The sequence below is a fragment of the Pygoscelis adeliae genome, unplaced genomic scaffold (genome assembly GCF_000699105.1).
Source record: "Pygoscelis adeliae isolate BGI_AS28 unplaced genomic scaffold, ASM69910v1 Scaffold4, whole genome shotgun sequence".
NCBI classification, from domain to species: Eukaryota; Metazoa; Chordata; class Aves; order Sphenisciformes; family Spheniscidae; genus Pygoscelis; species Pygoscelis adeliae.
Window position 1 is genome coordinate 16,953,962 of NW_008824986.1, and position 23,318 is coordinate 16,977,279.

The window sequence follows — 23,318 nt, forward strand, 5'->3', positions numbered from 1 at the left end:
AAGCCAAGACAAAATTTTAAGATTCAGTGCAAAGAATAGATCCATTACCCACAAACTACAAACTCATCTAGTAGCACAGATATTTCAGAGAGATTCAGAGCCACAGCATAATATCCAATAATCATCACTCACAGAGGCAAGCTCAACACTTGTTCTCAAATTACATGTACTGAAAGCTATAGAAATATCTAAGGTTCATGAAGGGGAAAAAAAAAAAAAAAGTACCTGCAACGTAGTTTTGCCATGAAAGCCTGGACAACATTCACTGGTTGGATCTCTCTCTTACGTTGTCATGAAGTCTGTATTATATAAACACCAGGATTTTTTTCCCTAGAAAGTATCTGGCAGTTGAGAAGAACTTGCTGAAAGCAATTCAACTGCAGATTACAATGGTCCTCTACAACAAGGTTTGCTCTTCTTCTCCTTGACAGTGTTTTACATTTGCATGCCAATTTTATCTCTGAAGATGAATGAAGCATTTTGAACTATTCCTTATTCAACATACTCCTGTCTGAGCCAACGTATCTAAGACTTGACAAAGAAGGGGATACCTTACTACGTTACACTCTGCAGGCAAAATAAGGAAGTTCTAGAATTCAATTTGATGCTGTGGAAAACCGAGCACAGGGAGTGGAATTAGGAAATCTCTCCCTCCAAAACAGGAAGAATTTTGTGATTAATCAGGATTAATTCAACGGACTCTCCTTTTGACTGAAACGAGCAATTTTCATACGTTTTTAAAAATCCTTCTCACATTCTGAGGCTATATGGTCAGACTAAATGATCTGAAATTAAGAATACTGAGCTCTAGCGTCATAAGTATGAGTGGTGTTGGAAGTGCCTACTAACCAGGCTGTAAACTTGCTTGTCTGTTCCTTATCAGCAAAGCAGATGATAACATAAAACCAGAAAAATAACAACAAGAAATATTTTTTAAAACAATATTTTGATTTAAAAAAAGCAGATGAGTGCACTTTGCAGTGTTATCAGCTGTTATTAAAATTTCCCCTACTTGGTACAAACAACGGAGACCTTCAAGATTCAAACAGCCAGTGGTTTCCCTGTATGTCCTGAGACATTTCCCTCGTGTTTGTGCCATACATCTCAGGCAATTAAAATGCAAATGCTCTGATGAACTTTCTGGTCTACCAAATCAGCTACTCAAACGCCTGTTAAATTTGCAACATACCCCTAACAATATTTAGAATAACGTTCTTCTCTTTACAGCAGGCCTTGAGTACTACAGAACTAGTTACCAGATACTAAAGGCTTTGCTTAGTCCTTCAGGAGGTTTCTGCATAGATTTAAGCATCCTCAGTATCAACAAATGATAGCCAACAAACTATGAAAGCCTGACAGTCAGTGTTGGATTGTGTCTTAGAGATGGTGACATAAGTGGCATCCTGTTCAGACACCACTGAAGCCCATGAATCAATGGCACTGCTCAAAGAAGGAAGTCAGACCTTCCAACAGATCTCAGCTTGTATGAACAACTGTACATAAGATGAAAGGGCTTATCAATTTAAAGATGCAAACAGGAAAAAAGCATCCAATTTATCATGGTAAGTTTCAGGAATGGTAATGTGAAATTGCATTAAATTAGTTATGTGATGTCAGATTAATCCTTAGATGATCACAGGGGCAGGTTAAAATAGTATATGTATTTTTGCTGATTAAGGTAATAAGAAAGAACCAAATGTGACTTATTCCAGAGGTGAAAATCATCCAGCTTCATTACAATAAGCAACATGTATCCGTGATTGTGAAAAGACACCACATAAATAAAGTAGAATAGATACTTAAAGGTTGTCACCTCCACCTCCTCCTCCTCACAGAATCACAGAATGGCTGAGGTGGGAAGGGACCTCTTGAGATCATCTAGTCCAAGACCCTGCTCAAGCAGGGTCACCTACAGCCAGGACCATGCCCACCTGGATTTTTAATATCTTCACAGAGAGAGACTCCACAATCGCTTTGGGCTACCTGTTTCAGTGTTTGGCCATTCCCACAGTAAATGGGTTTTTTTTTGTGTTCTGATGGAATTTCACAGGTTTCAATTTGTGCCCATTGCCTCTTGTCCTGTCACTGGGCATTACTGAGAAGAGTCTGGCTCCCTCTTCTTTATTCCATCCCATCAGCTATTTATACACATTGATAAGCTCCCCCTGAGCCTTCTCTTCTCTAGGTTGAGCAGTGTCAGCTTTCTCAGCCTCTCCTCACATGAAAGATGCTCCAGTATCTTAATTCTCTTCATGGCCCTTTGCTGGACTCAGTCCAGTAAGCCAATGTCTTTCTTGTACCATGGAGCCCAGACCTGGAAACAGCACTCCAGATGTGGCCTCAACAGTGCTGTGTAGAGAAGATCTTTATGCAACAAAAGTAATAATCAAGGCAAGACAGCATCTGAGGAGTCAACTCAACAATGAACTGAAACTCCAAAATGGCATATTTTATTATGACACCTCAACACAGAATGATCATACAGTAACTCCAAAAGTAAATTCTTTCATTGCACTGAATTAATCTAAATTCACTCATACCTGGAATCAGCATGATCCATGCCAGGAACTAAATATAATTAATCCGTTTCCATAAAAATCTTCTGCAAAAATCTACATTATAATGAAGTTAATATTTCCAAAGTCATCATCTCCAAATTATTTAATATTAATATGTCATATAATATGACACTACTATGCTACACTACTAGTCTTCACAGAGTTTAGGGAACAAGAAATATATATAAAACTGCTCAAGATGAAAAGACGGACACAAAGATGGGGTGAATTAGTGTGACTTTATGCAATTCAATGCAGTTTCACCTGGTTTTGATACCGAAAGACTCTCCTTCCATATAAATATACATTTGCATGCCAACCATATTTCTGAGAGATCACCATGGAGATATGCAATGGAAGTTAACATGATCATCATCTCTATAAAAAAAATCCACATGGAGTAGAAAAGGATATAAGGTATCTCTTCCCCAAAAGGATCAGTCTGAATTTTTATATACTCTTTCTTTGTGAAAGATCTAGGCTCAACTAAAGCAGATCAGGAACCATTTTTGACCAGTTTAAAATAGTCCTTTTAAAAAAAAAAAAAAAAAGTTATGACCATTGACAGAACAGACCTGAAAATCTGCAGGAAAGCAAACTTAATTGCTATCATATGTCCATCTCTACTAATGTGTCATCCTCTGGCATAAGAGAATTAATTCTCCTTGTCCCCTCCAAAATCTACACTGTATGTTCCATACATCCATTCCATTATTGTGCACAGCACTAAGCCCAGAATAATTAAAATGCAGGCACTTTAGTAATACCATTCATTTAACATAGCCATATTTAACTCTACAAGGGTTCAACTTAATTTACCTCTTAAATAAGGCTTGAATTCTAAAAAGATATTGGAATATATCAATTAATTGGGACTCTCTGCCAGAAAATTACTTCACTGCTCAAACATACATTTTCTGAAACTTTCTGTAACTTTGTGCAAGCTTTATTTAAGGGGATTAGACTTTGGAGGCTTAGCTATTGCTGGTTTAAAAAAAATCCACTATAAATTGCTAAAACTTAGTAAAAACATTTTGAAAATACCAACTGAAAAGTTGTAGTCAATAAAAAACCCACTAATTCAATAACTGAGCCTCAATTTAGCCTTCTCCCTTAATTTGATTCCATCTGTATATTTTGGGGTATGGTTTGCTTACTTCTTTCATTGCACAGAAACAGCTGCATAATCAGTCACTGAACTGATTGCAAGAAAATTGAGCTGATAACCTTGTTATATATAATCTGTAGTCAATAGCTTATAAATTTATTAAAATGATATTTTTTACATATATGAATAAAAGTGAAAGACAAAAAACCTGGTGTCTGCAGTGTGTGCTAGCAATCATTGCGGGTGGGTAAACTGACAACATGTAACTGCATATTAAGACAAATGTAGAATTTAGACAAAGTATTCCATCTCTTTTCAGATGTATACTTTTAAACCTCAGGAACTGTTTTCAGTAGATGTCATGCCTTTTAACTTGAAAAAAGATAAGCGCAAATAAGCTCCCAATTGTCTCCCCAATATGTAAACCACATCTCGGGCTGCTGTCTCTGTTTCGCCTTTGAAGTTTCCCTGAAATGTCATGTGTTGTGAAGACTGCTGTGCATAAGCAAGACAATTTGCTCACTCTCAGAATTCTTACCGGTTTCCACCGCTATTTGGTATCCAGCCTCTAGTCTCCGAGATGACCTTTCCAGCCTCTCTGTGTTATCGAGCAGATGTGCCCTCTGAAAAAGAAAAGGGGAGAGAGAGAAAAAAAATAAATCAGGCAGCAGTCTACAATGTTCTCCCCCTCTTTTTAATTGTGCTTTCATATTCCGAAACATAAAAATATCCACGTATATTTTATGGAAGAGCCTGTTACGAGGACCACTGGAAGGGGCAGGTTCTATGATCAATCATAATTATGTGTACCAATCATTTTTGTTTTGAAACATGGAATATGTGCTTCACTCTTTTATATGAACTCACAAACCAGAATGTGACTATTATACAGGAAACGTGTCTGAAGAGCATTTCCAAAATAGATTTTCCCTGTGACACATGTATGCAAGCACCCATGATTTCTATTGAACTACAGTTTGATGAAACCATCACTTTAAATGCAAGTGGTAGTTTTTAACATGAACTTAATTTTCAGCAGAGGATATATTTCCTTTATGTGTACTAGTCAAGTGAGGTGATAAAAACAATGAGCTATTCATACAGAATACTGAACAGCATGAATATTCTTCAGACTGTTTGATCTAAAAAGGTGTAGAAACAAAACACTGGTTTCTTGATTTACAACTCTAATGCCTAAATACCTATATGAATATATACACACATGCAGGTATAAGGTATTTTTCTCAGAAGTCATTTGCCCATTTATGAGATAAATAAACTCTAGTAAAAATGCGTCTTCCAATACATTTTCACTTGGGGAGTCTGCAATAGTGAAAAAGTGAAATTATTATTTTCATTAGTTTATTCTCCATCCAAAACACCAACATTTCAGCATGTAAGCTCATTTCCTTTGGAAATTTGATCCTAGACTAGCTCTAATCAAGCCATCAAAAAATATAAGACACCCCCCCCAGTAAAGTAATCACACACACCTTTCCGAGCACCCCTTTACCCAAAAACAACATTCTGGATATTTATCAAAAAATATTTCCTACAACTTTGCCTTGTCGACAGATGTCATTTTAAAATTGAAGAAATGCTTTCTAATAATAATAAAAAAAGGAGGTGCCATACATATTATCTGAGTGGCTGTCTACCGAAACGATCTACCTTGCTCTAATGAGCCCCTATGGATCTTGGGAGATGCAAGCTGTATTGACATGCACACTTAAGCTAATACACCTAGACCAGTGCCTCCAAGCTCTAGCAGCCAGGGATGCTGACAGAATATCTCGCTTCTATCTTCAAAGAAAGGAAGTGATTAGTATGTTATCATTACCATTCAAAACGTGATTTCCCTATTCCCTCCCGGCATAGGTGACACATCTCTGAGATGCGGCCAGATGATCGAGGCAGCTAAAGCCACATCAAAGCTTGCCTTGAATTTTTTTCTTTTTTTTTTCCCCCCCTCTCTCTTTTTTGGGGGGGAAATCATTAAAACAATGCATTTAGATCAGCACAGATAGGACCCAATGTGAAGGTCAGGAAAGCTGCAATAACAGTCTATAATAATTAATAGAGTTGTCTAATACACAGTGGATATGTTAAGAGTAAATTGCAAAAAAGCCTTTTGCATTCATGGGGGGCAGGCCACCATGAAAAAAAAAATCAGCACAAGCACTTAATAAAATTTAAAACTATAAGTTACAATGCTGTAATTGAAATCACGACAGCAACTAGAGTGGTGTATGTTCTTAGTACTCATGGTCAATCTAGACAATTAGTGTTAATTTTGCTTAATTTTCTTTTAAAAGACACCTTTTCATAACATCTGCTGGTTCCTCTCCATTGCCCATTAGAAGAAAAAAAAAAAATCAAGTGTAAGCCTGCAGTGCCTTTCTCCAAATACTGCCCCCCCGAATGATATTAAAGAACAACTAGTGTTAAATATTTCAAACTTCGTAAAAAACATCAGAAACCTAACACTATTACATTGATGTCTCTCAAGAAAGAAAAGTAGGAGAGAAGGTGGGGGGGGGATATAAAGGAGGAGTTTAGAAGGTAAGAATCCTAAAAGTTAGAGAGGAGATATTTAAAAAAAAAAACAAACCGCCAAACAACCCAAAACACAGGCTGGGCGTGAGCACAAGGAGTAGAACATTATAATTACAGAACAGATGTATAGTGCTGTAGTGGTGTACTGGAAATGAAAAGACTATTCTGCTACGTTAAGGGAGAGGGGGGGGAATAATCAGATTTCACATTACAATGTGGAAGAGCTACCCAACAGAAAAAATTAGCATTTAACTGTATATTTTTATATACTATATAAGCCACGTTTAATCTAAAAAGTAAATTACAAGCCCACAGTTCAGTTGTCTTACTGCGAGCCATTAGAATAATAAAGCCCTGTGAACTCAGTGCTAACATTAACTCAGAGCTGTTTCTTACTTGATTTCAGAACTTTTCCACCCAGGCCATTCTATAATGAAACCTCGTTTTTATTATAAAGGGTGGTGTTATTTACATTGTTTGGGTTTAGAGGCACCCCGTCCTTCGGTCATGAAATCAGTGCCCTACAGTAGCAGCTGATGCTTTCAACTGCTTCCCACCCTTCCCCAGACTCCTTCTCCCGCAGTATCCCCCGCTCTCTGTGAGGTGGGTAGCGAGGCGATTCAGTGCGTCTTGCGGCTTCAGAAACAGCTTCTATCTGGAGTTATATAAGGAAGTTTTGCAAAGTGGCATGCTATCACTAGAGATTTAGTTATTCCATGTGGGCTGGATTCAAACTGAGAACTCAGGAGCTCAAAAGACAGAGCGACACAGCCTCCATGGAAGCCTGTGTACGGCAAGTGTGCTAGAATAGAGCCCTGTAATGAGAGGAAGCGCAGGTTTTATTAACAAACAGTATGGCAAACCACAATTTCTTTTAAGATCAGTTCATACCTCCTTAGGAGAACTATAATTGGGGATGCCTTGATGTTTCACTATGTGACAAGTTAAGAATTATGCCTGAGTCACTGTACTAGCCTTCATTTAAACTTCAATGTGCATTTTGCATTGGGTGTAAAAACACCATTGCAATTACAACCTATCCAACACATAGTGGGTACCTAAGCGCAGAGAACAGAATATTAACAATTGGTTTTTAAATTATTTCTCTCTCTACCTGTACAATTTTGATTTAGACAAAATAATAAATCCCTTTATTTAGTTCTACTTGCTGCTGCTCTCACTATATGCAGAGAGAGGAAAAAGTAACTTATGAGGCTAGCAAAGAAAAGCAATAAAGATTACTAGAAGCAATGTCAAAAGTTTTTAGGTGGCTAACAAAGAAGATTTATAAGCTCCAAAAGGTATGACTGAGTCCAGTATAGCTCCCAAGTTGCAGCCCTTTGCAATAACAACTTGAATTTTCTTATTTGCCTTCATAGCTATTTCAAAAAGAAGAGCAGTTAAGTAGCAGCTTTGTTCTTTATATCTGATTAAATTTTCAGAGTAAATTTACAAATTAGAAATCTTTATGTTTATAAAACTACAATCTATGTTTGCAAGCAAAAATTATCCTACTACATTCTTTTACAAAAGCACAAGAGCAGACGTGCAGATGTTGTTAAAGGGATGAGCAAATGAACCTTGTTCTTCTGAAAAATCTCAGAAATCAGGCTATACAAACCTTTGCAACAATATTGTCATCTGTTTAAATACCGGGACTATTGGGGAGGGGAGCTCAGCAGTGGTGGGAGGGCTTTCATGTGGTTACATGTTTATTTTGTTTAATTTTTTTTGTTAACTGTTTATATATTAATATCAGCTCCACAAGAAGAGGGAAAAATAAAGCATTCAGGGAACTAGTGAAAGAATCTTTGTATCACAAATATCTTAACTGTTTTTAAGAATTCTCTGTAATTGTCCTTAATCTGGTTACTTTACAATTCTTTGTCATCACCATTTCTAAAACTTACAAATCATTTCCTGCAGAGCTCAGTATTCATTACTGATATGTCTGGGCACACGTTTCAAAAAGAAGATACCAGACAAATATGTGATGTTAAAATACTCGTGCTTCTAAATATATTTATTCAAATACTTCACTGGTTCAAACTCTCTGTACGAAACCCTTCAGAAATGTGACCTGTAAGTAATCTTGACTTTACTGAGACCTTCTTTTTGGCAGCTATCAGGAAATAATAAAAAAAGCAGTTCAGATACCTGCTTTGCTACAGCAGTAAGTAACAGAGGAGTTTAATTTCAGAAAATATACTGAAACATTTGAGGAACTGACCATTAAAACAGGCTTCTCTCTCTAAATATTTATGAGTCATTTTATAACTGGAAGAAAGGTGTTCTGGAATACTGATCTCTAGTGTTACACCTACAGATCTACAGCACTCACAAATAAATAATAAATATTGATATGTGTGCGTAGGTCTACCTGTACTGTATTTTCAGTGGGTGTACAATATCCAATATAATACATAAGCTACTTGAATACCTCACACCAAACTCAAAACATTGTGAAATACTGTGTAATTCTTACAGTGTTTCAGCACAGGTTTTTACCAAAGCAATGCTTTCACTTTCAATACCAGCGTATAAATGTATTTACCCTATCAAAAGTTTTGTGATGCAAACATGATTATTACTGTATCTGATTTAATCATGGGTTTCTAGCAGAGATCAAATAATAGGGTTTTTTTCCCCTTCTTTTTCTAGTGCCTTTAAAAAAAATTTCCACTATCAAAGAATGTTAATTTCCAAGGTTTGATCTAGAGATTCCTATGTAAGTATACAATTATTAGGGAAAAAGAGGCACAACAGTGAATATTTTAAAGCAATGTAATCAATATTTTTGCTTTGTGTAGATTTCCCTGCAACAATGAACAAAAAGATCTACTTCAGATTTAGAAACTCAGCTTTAAAGGGAAAGCTAGACAACAAAAAGCAAGAAAGTACTCACCTCTTCACGTAATTTTATCAACTGCAACATGAACGCACAAAAAAGATAAAAAGGAAAGAAATGGCAGGAAAGAAAGATCAGTTGTGTGACAGGATACAGAATTAACATTGACAATTTATCTGTTTACATGTTTAGCATTTAAAAATCACAGACAAACACATTAAAAGAACCTAAACATAGACTACATGCAGAGTTTTTTGAACGAATAAAGATCACTTTCTCACACTGTCACATTAAACAAAGAGAATAGTGTGAAATTCTCTTTTAAACCACATCTAAGACACCATCATGAAATAAAGGGGAATGACTTCATAGAAGTCTATATTATAAAGAAAAAAACAAGTTTACTATTCCTCTCTTCGAAGATTGTACAGCTGAAGTGGTTTTGTATATACAAGTTTTCAGAATGTTTTCTGTATATTTTAGTTGTGACAACTGATTTCTTATTTTACTAGCAGATTTAACTTACTAATAGATGACTGCATCTTTATAGCATGTAACCAGTATTTCAATTTTTATATACCCAAGTTCTAATGTAACTGTATTATCTAATTTTATTATTGAACCTCATATAGATTTTTTTTCCAGTTAAAAAAAATGAAGCAGCTTAGTTACATGGCTCAGAATGATGATTTATTACACAGCATATTTAAAAATAGACAAAGGAATAGGGAACAACATGAAACATATTTCCCTCAGAAAAGACCCATTTCAGGTTCTTAATCCTAGACCGCTACACAGTGTGTGTATATATACACACATAGTGTGTGTGTGTATACTTACATAGTATATACATTTATATTTATCAATTTATGCTTGTAAATCAACACAATCTAACACTGTTAATAATATTGCTCTGGCAGGTTTACTATAAAACCAAATAAATCCCCAGTCTGATTATCAAGCTATGTTGTAATATTCTCTCCCCTTAGAGAGACAGATAAATTATTTGTACTGGAACAAAACGTATAATTACTCACAACAAATGTCTGCGTAAGAGTGGCTCTTTATAAAAAATTACAGTTCTCTCACCGATTCCAGTTGAATTCGAAATTACAACAGCTACATCATTATCTCAGTTTATGCTGATACTTCACCTACAGTTTCATAACACTACAATTTTCAACACGTGTGTAAGCTGAGAATGTTTACTGCTAACAAAGTCTCGCCAGCATGAAGGAAACAAAAGAACCTCCATGATTCTCTATTGTTTCATATGGCTCATCTGAAACTGAACGTACGCCTCACCCCGTTACCAAAACGGACAGCAAGGCTCTAACTAGATGTAATTAGGAGGGCTACTACCACACGGACTTAAACTGAAATGGCTCTTCAGTACATAGCTAAAAGAACTTTGCTAGAATTTGGTATAAAGAAAACTGCATTGTCCGCCAAACCCGCGCTTAAATTCAAGTGCTTGGCCTATCATAAATTGGTCTCTTTCTCCAGATCTTCCCCCCCCTTTTTTCCCCAAAAAGGCAAACATTAAGGCTTTTTAGAAAGAGACGATCTGGGAGTTGATCACATAGCTATCTTTTCTTTCTGAGGCCACCATTCTTCAGTTGACTATGATACTTAAAGGGCCAAAGTTTAAAACTACTCTCCCGCAATAGAGCCCGTTTGGGCATGCCACCCTGCTATAATCAATGAGAGTTTTAAAATGCTGCACATTTGTTTTTTCAATAGGTCCCAAACAAAAATGTTCTATCTTGTTTGTGCTGCATGGCTGAATTTAAGCTCTGCATGGGATTTGCAGCTAAGCTAAGTAATGGGAGAGGGTTTGGGTTTTTTTAACATTGGCTGAAAGATACTCATTCAAATTAACAAAAGATGTATTTTTCCTCCATTTAACAATGCTCTTAATGAAAATGCGTTACCTTTACTTTTCTATTTTGAAACATTATTTTTATAATGCTCACCGCTCAACTGTAAACAGCATTAAGCTGTGTGCAGCCACCATTTTAGGTTATGATAATCAGCATATTTTTGAAACAAAGATTTTTTTTTTTTTTTTTTTGCAATACAGAATTCGATACAAGAGGTAATCTGTTCCTTTGTAGGCTAAAAAAAAAAATCTGGTTTACGCTGGTTTGAACCAGTGGAATCTCTTGTGGCTAAGCCTTCTGCTGTGACTAAAATCAAAACTGCGCCGCAGAGAGCGAGGGAGCAAGATGGGATGTGTGCCTCTGTGTGTGTGTGCGCGCACACGTGTGTGTGTGTGTATGTCTGTGAGGCACATCACGTGACATAGAAAACTACCAAATTTTTTTTAAAAAGCTGATAACGCTACCGCCGTCTCTGTCCGCATATAGATAACGAATAAATGCTGAACTCTATTAAACGCCCTTTACACATTATCGTGGGTCGAACACACAATTTTCTGAACTTATGATGACAGTCTATTTATTTTGCTATAAACCCTCGGCATGTAACGAACAGATTTGTGTCTGGTAATGATCTGCTCTGCCAGGGCTATATGAAATGATACCGACCTTCTTTAGATCTTGGGGAATTAAATTGACCAACTTCACCCCCTGGTCTGTAGCTGAAGTTTGACACACTTTATGCACAGCAAGCCCAAATCTAATATTATCAGAACTTTGTAGTCAGAAATTAAGTAGCCACAAAATATTTGTTCACCACAAATCACATATACAGTGTATGTGTATACAGACACGCAATTTAATCTAATGCGAATTTATTTAAACTTATTAATGAACATAGTTGTGAAAGAGAAAGGAATACTATTATATTTCAAGGAAGTTGGTAATACTGTACCTGACACTATTTTGGTCGAGAAGGATTTCTGACTGAACCCAACATAAGCTTTCTAAAAAACATATGAATCAAAACAGTTCTATGATTATTAAAGTGAAGCCACAACTTTAAGTAGTGTATCACTGCACTGAAAAGCTCAAAACTTTCAAGGGGTTTGATAAACATTGGTGGCCAGAATGACAAATAAGACTTGAAAGTAACAGAGTCGTTTAAGACCACTCCTGGAAAATAAATAACAACCCAATGCACACAGTAGGTTTTTGGGTTTGGGGTTGTGAGGTGGGGTTTTTTTGATGGGAGAAGGGATGTCTCCTGATTCTCAACCTCTGTATGTGCCTCATCTGACTACATTCACCTGATTCAAATTAAGAATAAATTAATGTATATTAAGCAATGACTTTACTAAACCCTAAATGCATTAAGAACATTATGCCACTATTTATCTCATTAAAAAAAGATGCATTTATTAAAAAAAAAAAGCTTTGAATAGCAGCATTGTATGATTCTTATAACTTCTTACAAGAAGTTTCTATATGCTTTATCTGGTAAAATTAGTTAAATCTTGGTATAATTGTTATAAGGCCACGGTATTCTACATTGTTGTCATCTACATCTGATGACAGCTACTTATGGGAGACATTTAGGAAAAAAGATGATGACAAAAAACCAATCATAATTTGCTAGTTCTTCAGTCTGTTCTTTGTACTTCAAGCTTTCTGCTTGGGAGAACAACTGGAAACTCATACCCATGACCCTATTCATTACAGCTTATAACTTGGCTGTGTTTTGCTGTAACTGTACCTTTGAAACTCAACTCAAAAAACAGAAGTTGAATACAGAAAGGATCCAAATTGTGCTCCATTTATTTCTAGATACTTAATATGGTTGTACTAACCAGTATACATCAAGTTCCTTTTCGTCTTCTCCCTCCACCAAAAATGTTTTGCAAATGTTTATCATGATGACAAAGACCATACCTAAAATGCACAGCTCATATCTCTTGTTTCCCTTGCATAAAACCCCAGTCTAAATGCTGAATAGATATTCAGCATTTCTATTGGCAGATTTTACTAGTATTTATGGATTGGTACAGGAGCAATTCTGAGCTGGCAACTTTTTTCAACAAACTCCTTTGTCAGAAGAGGAATCCCTCCTCTCCTCTCCTCTCCTCTTTCAAAGTTTGGTGACTGAACTGGGGGAAAAAAACCACACCACCTTCCAGTTTAACTCAACCTAACCCACACTGATTGGTAAGTGAAAGTCCCATAAGATTGGAGTGAGGGTCAGTCCATCTACCTATATTTATTTCCATCAGACAAAATTAAAGCAAGAATTTGAAACATCTTCAGATATTTTAGACAGCTGTAAGTTATACCTGGGCGTCCTTTCATCATCTAGTTCAAGCTTTCTATTAATATTATAATGTGCAAGAGCGAAAGTGTATTAGGCCTGGAGTTACTGAGTTAAATACATCAAGATAACATGTTCACTAGATGATAAGTACCCAAACCTTACACTTGATTTGGATAGCTGCACGTTCTGATAAGCTCAACATCAGACTGAAGTTCTTGCACTAACTGCTTGTACCCATAACTACATGCATATAAGATAAGTACAAATATAAATAATGATATTTTGTAAGAAAAAGACTGTAATATTGATTATTGGAACAACACAATAATATTTTTAAAAATACTGGCATTCACATATTTAAAAGAAGTTAGTTGACTCCTTTATGGTGATATTTCATAACATTTTTCAAGGAAGAAAAGAAAAAAATTCAGAACTTTCAAAGGTATGGGGGTAACAATTTCAAGCTGGGTTACTACATAAACTCCTTTACCACCCAAAATTTTCTTCCATTTAAAAAGTGGACATTTAGAAGAAAAAACTCACGTTGACAAATGGCTGAAAGTATCATTTGGTTCCTTGAGATGAGACCATGTTGCTTCCATCAAGTTTAGAAAAAAGATCATAACTCGCAAAAAGTGCATGTGAACCAGTTATTTAACCATTCCTTAAAAAGCGAAAATAAAATATTTTATCTCACCCCTACACATAGGGTATTCTGTTACAAGTAAAGCTTCTTATCACAATTGCCCTTTTATGTTTGAATTCACACAATTTTTTCTTGAAATGTAAAAATAGCAGCACCTTAAAAGAAATAAAATGTGAATCTTAACACTTTCACAGGACTGAGTTTACGATCATGACGTGCAGACTGCGAAACTCTTTTCCCTGAAATCATCCTTTCCATAAGCTCACTGCTTAGAGATATAAACCCCTTGTTATTTTATTCAAATTTTGGAATCTTCCCTTGCTATGACATATAAATATGAAGATTAATATCTTTTAAATTTGACCCTTCATATAGATACTACAGCTGCTGTACACTACAGAGTCTACAGATATATTGTATGCTGTGTATAATTTCATTAATGTATGTACTAAAGTCTATTACAGACTTTAAAACTTACACAGCACATTTAAAATACTGTATAAGATTAAGGCTTAAGGAGTCTGTGTTTTAAAATTCATTGTACTGGGATAAGTCTCCAGGTCTTTCTTTTTTCCAATCCTTAGTGGAACAGAGCTTATATTGAGGGTAGAAGATACTAAAAATTTTAGAATGTGGTTCTGTTCCATTTCCTTATTTAATACTGCATTTATCAAGTAACATTTAAATGAGCTTCACTTTCACTATCAAAATAATTTAAATTCTATCTGGTCAGAAGAGAAAATCTGACATTTAAGAAAACTTTCAACTAACTTCTAACTTAGAATGCACAACTTTCATTATAGCTGACATGATTTGCAAAAAGAAAAGAAACATTCTGCTTTCAGACACAGCTTGTCAAACAAGTTTCAGCACCAAAAGAAATATTAACAGGTGGGTCAAATTCCCCTGAATATAATGTTGCCTTTCCAATTTTCAGTAGTCTAGTAGGATCCTCACTGTAGTGTCCAGAACAATACAGGTACAAGATTTTTAAAAAGCCTCAGGATTATCAAGCTTTCCTTCATTAAAAGAGATGGATAGCACTCTGCATTCTAGTACAACATGCATTATGAAAGCATGCTTTTATTAGTACAACTTGTGTTTTTGGTACAAGGAAAGAAAATCTGTTTAGGGAAGGAATCACACAAGGAAACTGAGTGGGGTACTCCCTAATTCTGAGAGCGCACTTTCATTTGTTTTGCCTGCCAGTGTTGATTTAATTATACTGCATTATTATCAAAGCTGCATTATGTACTTTTTTTATTCCTTTTACATGTGTTTGAGGTGAAGACCTTGGCTTTGTCGGCAAACAGTGCGTTTCAAGTTATTTCTTAAGTACTAAATAATAAAGAAAAGAGAAGAAAAGATTTTTTTTTAAGATAGCAGACAGTGATCACAAGTTAAAGGGTTAAATGTAAGATCTCCAAGAAACATTTTGAAGTTGATTAAGACCCCAGCTTTGCATTAAACAGTATCACTTCCACATGAGTTGTTGCTAATGCTGTTAAGGAGCAGCTTGAGAAGCCCAGTGTGCCAGTGACCTCCTTCACCCTCCAGCCACCCACTAGGGCTTCTTGATTAGCATCCTACCTGGTTCTCTGAGGAATTCCCGTCATCCCCTAGGAGCTCATTCCGCACCTCATCACTGTAGGCGATCCGTGACCTTTTCTGTAAAACAAAAAGAAAAAAGGGTTAGGAAGTAAAGCTCCGAAGCCATTGGTATCAAGGCTGATCATCTTAAACCTCGAGAGCCCCCTAATGGATACCTATTTGATATAAAAAAAAAAAAAATAATCCGCAAATAAAAGTTATTAAAAAGTTCAACTGCTGTATTTTGACAAATCTGCATGGCAAAAGCTTAGCATTTCTAAGACAGTCACATCCTCAACTTTTCGGCAATGAAAGCAGCTTCAGTGAAGCTCAAGGTACGTAATGTGTGATCCCAGTTCTGATAATCAGGTAACCTTGACAAGCAATATACACTAATATCAGAAGCATTGAAGAAACGCATGTGTAGGAACCAAATGTATTTTTCTGAAGAACACTAGCTAGCTGGACGCAGAACCCAGAGTAACACTGCAGTAATGCCATTAAATAGGAAAGGAAGAGTGAGCTTTTCCCATATGAAAAAACAAAAACCTGAACAACACACATTTGACAAAACTGGTTGAACTTAAAGATGTAGAAAATTAACAAGTGTTTCCTGTGCTGCTAAGGCTGTGAAGGCCTACAGGGAAAGGACCAGAAATCAAAGGGCAAAAGAAAGCAGAGAAAACAGCAGTACGAGGAAACATTGGTTTACAGCAGTAGTTCATGGAAACACCACAAAACTGAGACAGTCATTCATCAGATCACAGCTTATGAGCACCAGATTTGCTCATGAACTGATCATCATATTGATTCTAAACTAGATCAAGTGCCGAGCAATGGAAAGCAGATGTCTGAAGATTACCAAGGTAGCACAACATTCAATGGAACAAGTCCATAAAGAGAACATCAGCCCAGCTTTCAATTTCTTTGTTGGCCAAGTAACAGGTCCTTAGTCAGTTAATATTCCTACATTCATCACTAAAAGAGAGAAAGGATTTTTAACATATTGTCTAAAATCTTTTTATATTTGAGTGCAGTTATGATCAATTTTACACTTCATCAGAGGAAGAAACCCAAGAGTAGCAAGAACTAAGCCATAGTGCCTTCCTTTATTGATGGGAGCTTCCCTCACACTCTGCCGTGGTAGTCACTACCAGTAGGAACTCAGCAAAAACAAATCCCTCCTCAAACCTTCCCTAATTGGTCAATCATGCCAAAAAACATGCTTGGTACTGGGGCACAGCAAACAACCCACTAGAAATTATACCGAGCAGAGGGAAATTCATTACCTTTGTGACAAAGAAGTTTGGAAGCAGGTCACCCCTTACGCTAGGAACCTAGCAGCGGAGTAAGCCTTGTATTGGTCATCTCAGAGCAATACATTTTAGCTTTTTATCCTGTGTAGTTCACCCTTTATTACCATCATCATCGTTACAATGCTTACCAATTTGTGATTCAGTTGCTCGTGTTTGGATCTAGATTATATACTGAAGCTACAGATGTACGTAGCAAGGACAAAGCATACCACGGACCTACTACAAGAGCTGAATTGTGCCAAATCTTTTGGAGATCTCAGCTGTCACAGTTTCATACTAACCAAGCTGAAGAAGTCTACAGCATTAAAGGAAATGAGAACCTTTAAACAGGCTGTGGTATCAGAGTTGCCTGTTTAAATTATTCATTTCATCACTATGGGGGACTAAAACACTCCACAGTATGCAAGAATATCATATGGAGATAGGTTTTGTTTTTCTCTTTTTTCACCAAAAGCCAACAAATTGGCATAGATTGCTCAATTATATTATTTTCCTATTTTTATTTGATACACATCAAACAAGGAAGGAAATTACAAATATATACCCATAAATACCTAATCTTCTTTTCTGATTAAGATTCAATCTTCCCATTTGAGGTCTAGTAGTTCAACTGTACAGTCTCTCCCAATTTCACAAAATGACTCAGCCCCATTGATTCTGTTAGTGTTGAATGTATTTATCATTATTAGACTGAGATGAGGAGCGTAATGCTTCATAAGCTTGTTCTCCAGTGAACAAGTTGCCTAATTATATGTAGAGACTGAGATGGTCCTTGGTTACACATAATTTATTTGAAAGATTTAACTGGCTGATATTCTCATTCATAAGAGCCTGCATGGAAGAAAGGAAAAAGAATATTCTTCATGGGAAAGAAATAAATGTTAATAGCAATACAATTTTTAGAGGCCCTTTATATCCTCTATATCATCATGACTGAACTTAATAAATATATTTGTATCATTGTTCTTTTATTGCAATAATCTGTCATGATCTGAAAATCAGCAATTATATTAAAAGAAATAACCCTTTGACTACAATTAGATATAACTCTTTGCCATAATCAATAAATAATTTGATACTACTTTTGATCACAGTTTCACTACCAAATGAATCAATAATATAAAAGGAAAGGCCTTTGAACTAAAGCGTTCATTTGTTCTTTCAGGACTTATCCAAAATATCAATAACTTGAATTACTATTCTTATTTTTATTAAAGTAATATTGGCTAACACTTTTAAATGTGGCTATCAAAATTAGTTCAGTTTGTCCAAACTCAGTAATTAAATAATTTTTAGGTTTTTTTTTTAGTTCGTAACTATCAGCTGTTTATAAATATGTACTTTAGCCAAATGCAAGAATGATAGTTTGAGCTGGAAATGTCACACACTCTGCTACAGTTTGAAGGAACCCAATTCATAATGCATTTTATAAATAGTTAATGACTTCTATACATAAGCTAACCAGGCAAATCAAGAAATTGTCAACATTTTTTGTCTTAGTTGTCAGTTACCACTGTCTACTGGTACTTTATATGTATGTTTCTAGAAAAGACAGAAGCTTTACAGAGTTTGTAAATCAAGGCATTTCTGGGCAGCTCAATATAGGTTTAAGAGGTTCTGTGTGCAGTTTTTTTGTCTGTAAAGGTCTGTCATATATAGAAGTTTTCCTTGTATTTTGTATTTTTTTATATATACATAGACAAAAAGTCTAAGCACACAGGTGTTTTTTAACTCAGTGTACATGTTTGCATTCAAATGTAGCATGCACAAGAACACACGACGACACAAAAGGGTTAAGCTACTCTCTACAAGAACTTCAAGACAGAGAAAGTTTCAGGGGCTGTTTTAAATGTACTACAGTACCCAGACCTTCTGACAAGGAAGAATTTCTGATTCCAGGCAGATCTCTCTTGGTTTATGAACAGGATTTTTGCATACTGATTGGGTGATTTTCTTAAAGCCCTGTTCAAACAGATACACTTGCTCAGTTCTGTCTGGCAATTTGGCTTTAAACAATCTGTCTACTTGACCCAAGCTTTAACATTTCCCAACAGAACTGAATGTGTTCATGGGCAAGCACAGCTAAATTAGAATTGAAATGAATTAACTCAGCTTAAACTAATTAAGATCTGTGATCTGCAGAACCACCCCCCTGTATGATTCTACATGTGAAGTAGGGTACATGTAACCAGACTGTAAGAATTCTGCTATACTACTAATCTGAGCATAACAATGAAGTTCGTCTATTACTAAAGCATATGAGAAGTTAATTTCCATGGCCTACACATGGCAAAGCAATTGCTTAAATTGCCTCACCTGGGAATTTAATACAATGTTATCATCAGACCAGCCACACTGTAAATAGATTTATAATGCTTTCCATGTGCTAGGCTAGGTTGCATATGAATTAAGTAATGATCTGGTATTACAATACAATCAGCTAGTTCCCACACCTGGCAGACAGGATATTTTGCTAAATTACTACCTATACAGATACATCACAACACAAAAACAGAAAAGGCAATGGGAAGAGAAACAATCTACATGGTGTATGACTGATTTTTGCAGTCATACAGGTAACCAAATAAGATGTAGATAGAAAGAGGTATCCAAAATAATCTGCTTCCAACATCTGCACAACAGAACACATACTTACTCACTTCTATTCAATTTTGGCCTAATTTTCCGCATTCTATACTTTAATTACTCCTCCACATTCTGAAATGTTCCCATTAGTGAAGGCCAGAACTAGCCAATGCCCCCTCACTCCAACGCACTTTTAGCAATCAGCCAAATAATTGATATAAAGTATTGCGCATTTTCATACCTGAATTAAAGAACAGCTTTCTTCCTCCTAAATGCTAAGCAGCCCCCTGAACAGACAAACAAACCTAGGTGCATTTCAGACAAAAGGCCCAGCAAATCCTTTTGCCCCAGCCTCTCCATTTTTCAGGCTCAATGTTTTAAGAACAAATTAAACAGATTTTTTTGGTGAAATATGTGTAAACAAACAAAAAGGTTTTTTTATCCACAAACATCTGTTTTCATACAAAATTCATTAGAATTTCCTGGTATATATAAATGGTTTAAAAAAATCTTCAGGCATCTGTTTCAGAGTTTGGCCCTGCTCTAGATGTAAATAAATACTCAAGAATAGCATAACCAGAAATAATTTGTAGGAATAAATTAGATTTTTTTTGTGTTCTTTGAGAGTAGTCAGTTTTGCCATTGCTCTTGCTAAAAGCAGGTGGAAAAAGTGACCTGATCTTCAAATGGACTGCTAAGTACTGCAGAATTTACACTTTCATCTCTGCCTTTCAGAATAGATACTTAACTACTTTTTGCTGAGCAGAAACGGAAAGGATACAGTTCAACAAATTTGGAAGAAAAATAAGTGATCCTAGTTAACAAAGCTTATATTTAAACAGAAACACGAAAACACTTCTTCAGGAAATAAAATAATTGAAATTGCTTAAGAAATTGTGTTCAAACTTCAGTTTTCAAAACTTCTACATTTCTCTGTAAAGGTGATCCAGGAACAATAGACTAGACACTTCAGACTACAATTTGAAAGGGGTTTTCCTGTTCCTAAGTAGCTTAGTTTTTATCGATTGTGTGTAAGAAGCAGGAAAACGATTACATAGCGCTAATATACAACCTGATGCAATGCTGGACTTTCAAGCATTTCCTTATGAAAATAAAAAACCAAAACTGATACAGGTCTGTCGAAAAGGAAATAAAAACTATTCTACAAATCCTATGAAACTTCTGATTGAAAGAATCAATGCAACAGTACATCTTGGCTGGCAAAAGTCAATGTCTAAGCCACTCCTGATCTTGCCTGCCCTCCCTGAATGCACACAAAAAAGATCGCAGGTAACTCCGAAAGAGAAATGCACAACTTAAAACCTGTATTCTGCCACACCGCCAAATGTCGTTGGCTTCCTACAACAGCAGAGAGAAATCAAACTTCAAGTGCTAATGTGAAATTAATGCAGAGATACTATCACCCATTTTAAGCAGAAGTCACAGGTCTATAAATCTTCTTTTCAATAATCATCAAAACACACTTTTAGTTTCATTATGGGGTGAGGGCAGGGAGGAAGGTCAAGTAAACCCCCATGAGGATACAACACATTGTATTATGTTGGTCATGAAAACTACTTCCATCTCAAACTCACGACCAGTGGACCATGTATGTCACCAACATGGCTGATGCTTAAACAACCTGCTAGATTGCACGTGCTGTAGGTAGGGAAGAAAACAGGTGACCTGCGAGAGAATTGTAACTCATCGTTTCTGTGAATATAAGGAGTAACACAGGATGATTTCTATTGTGCAAAAGACATTTGTATTTAGAAAAACAGCTTATATTTACCTGGGCTCTGCCTTTTAAACTTAATAACCTAGAAAAGGAAGGATATTTCAAAATTCAAAAGTCTGGAACTGACCTCTCCCCCCTTCTATTTTTTAGAGGATGCTCGAAAATTCACTACCATTGCTTCCAATTTAACAAGACCACATCTACAGAAAAGTAATATAATGAAATGCAAGAGTTATAAATCCAAACATGGAAAACTTCAGATAAGCATTGCTTGGGCTTGGATAGCACTCTCCAGACATAATCATAGAATCATAGAATCATTAAGGTTGGAAGAGACCTCCAAGATCATCGAGTCCAACCGTCAACCCAACACCACCATGCCCACTAAACCATGTCCCTAAGCGCCTCATCTACACGTTTTTTAAATACTTCCAGGGATGGTGACTCAACCACTTCCCTGGGCAGCCTGTTCCAATGTTTAACTACTCTTTCAGTAAAGAAATTTTTCCTTACATCCAATCTAAACCTCCCCTGGCGCAACTTGAGGCCATTTCCTCTCGTCCTTTCGCCAGTTACTTGGGAGAAGAGACCGACACCCACCTCGCTACAACCTCCTTTCAGGTAGTTGTAGAGAGCAATGAGGTCTCCCCTCAGCCTCCTTTTCTCCAGGCTAAACAACCCCAGCTCCCTCAGCCGCTCCTCATAAGACTTGTTCTCCAGACCCTTCACCAGCCTCGTTGCCCTTCTCTGGACACGTTCCAACATCTCAACATCCTTCTTGTAGTGAGGGGCCCAAAACTGAACACAGTATTCGAGGTGCAGCCTCACCAGTGCCGAGTACAGGGGCACTATCACTTCCCTGCTCCTGCTGGGAATATATATATATAATGAATAACTCCCCGTAGCCTCATGTTTATACAAATTTTTTTTTTTAATTATAACTACTCATCTTTTTGCTTGTTTGAATTACCATGCCCTATTACTAAATCTTGGTCCCTACGTATCCACTACTTTATTCTTTCATCAGAATTCAGTTTCCCCAAGGTGCTTTCAGCTTTGGGCTGTTCTACAGAACAGTTTGTCTGCCTTTTTACTCTTGCGCCATAATCTCAAAAAAATATGCCAGGCATCAGCTGACACATGAAGGGTGACTGAGTATTCCTGCAAATTTAACTGTAACCTCTCTGTAGGCCAACATAGTGATGTCTGCCTTTTGCACTGCTGACTTGCAGCTATTCTGCTATCTACTATTACCTACGTGTGCTAGTCTGTTCCTGTAATATGCTTTTCGGTACTCTAATTTCAGTGTTTCATACAACCCCTTCCTATTGATTCCTTCAAATAACCATTATTATACTATCATATGTCATTATAAAACCTATCTTTACACATCTACTTAGCTGGCTAAGTTAACCAACTTGCCTATTCAGTCAATGGCAATTCCTCTAAATTGTGCATGAGATCACTTGAATTCATTCCTTCCCAGATTCACCTTCCAGAAAAGCCTAGTGCTTCCCTGTAACCACGCTGTGTGTGTTCAAAGACCAGTCTGATAATCTAGCTTGCTAAATTAAAAGTTGGCTGGTGTTAGTGCCCTTTGCCTTTATATGTATAGCAAATATTGGCATATATTTGCCTAATTTGTTGACAAATGTTTTGCAACTTGCAGATCCTTTTTTACCACAGTCATTTCAATAAGCAATGCTGGAAGAAAAGGCAAGAACAAGGTTGGAGGGGGAGAACACTCTCTCTCTCCAACTCAGATGACAGTTTGAAAATAAAGATACCTCAGCTGTACGACCACACCTGACACAGGTTCAAAGTAATCCACAACTTGACTATTTGGGTGCAGGGGGTCTAAGTGGGATAAATTCTGTTGTCTATAGCATAGGTCCACACTTGGACTTGGAGGCAAAAGGGACATGTCTCGACAGTGGCATCAACAGAAAATTTGGATGCAAAGAATAGGAACAGCCAAAAGTAAGCCACTGTTGTTGACAGATAAATTGATCCTCAACTCACGTTCAGGCTAATCCACAGAAATGTTTAAGGATGTCAATATGATCACTTAAGACGATTCAGTCTCTGTATCAAATCCTAGAAGACTCTCACTCCTAAAACACATTTTTAAAAATTACATCAGGCATTGGAAGTCAGTCACTAATGTCATATAGGCTGCTATTA

At 36.4% G+C, this 23,318-nt stretch overlaps 1 protein-coding gene across 1 annotated transcript in view; it reads right to left on the minus strand.

The window, feature by feature from the left end:
• VTI1A (vesicle transport through interaction with t-SNAREs 1A) overlaps positions 1-23,318 on the minus strand; it is a 273,558-nt gene that overhangs the window by 207,381 nt on the left and 42,859 nt on the right. The window contains exons 4-6 of the mRNA XM_009326051.1: positions 15,495-15,572; positions 9,128-9,148; positions 4,205-4,289 (exon numbers count right to left, since the gene is read on the minus strand). Of these exons, the coding sequence (XP_009324326.1) occupies positions 4,205-4,289; positions 9,128-9,148; positions 15,495-15,572 (184 nt within the window). The remainder of the gene's footprint in view (positions 1-4,204; positions 4,290-9,127; positions 9,149-15,494; positions 15,573-23,318) is intronic.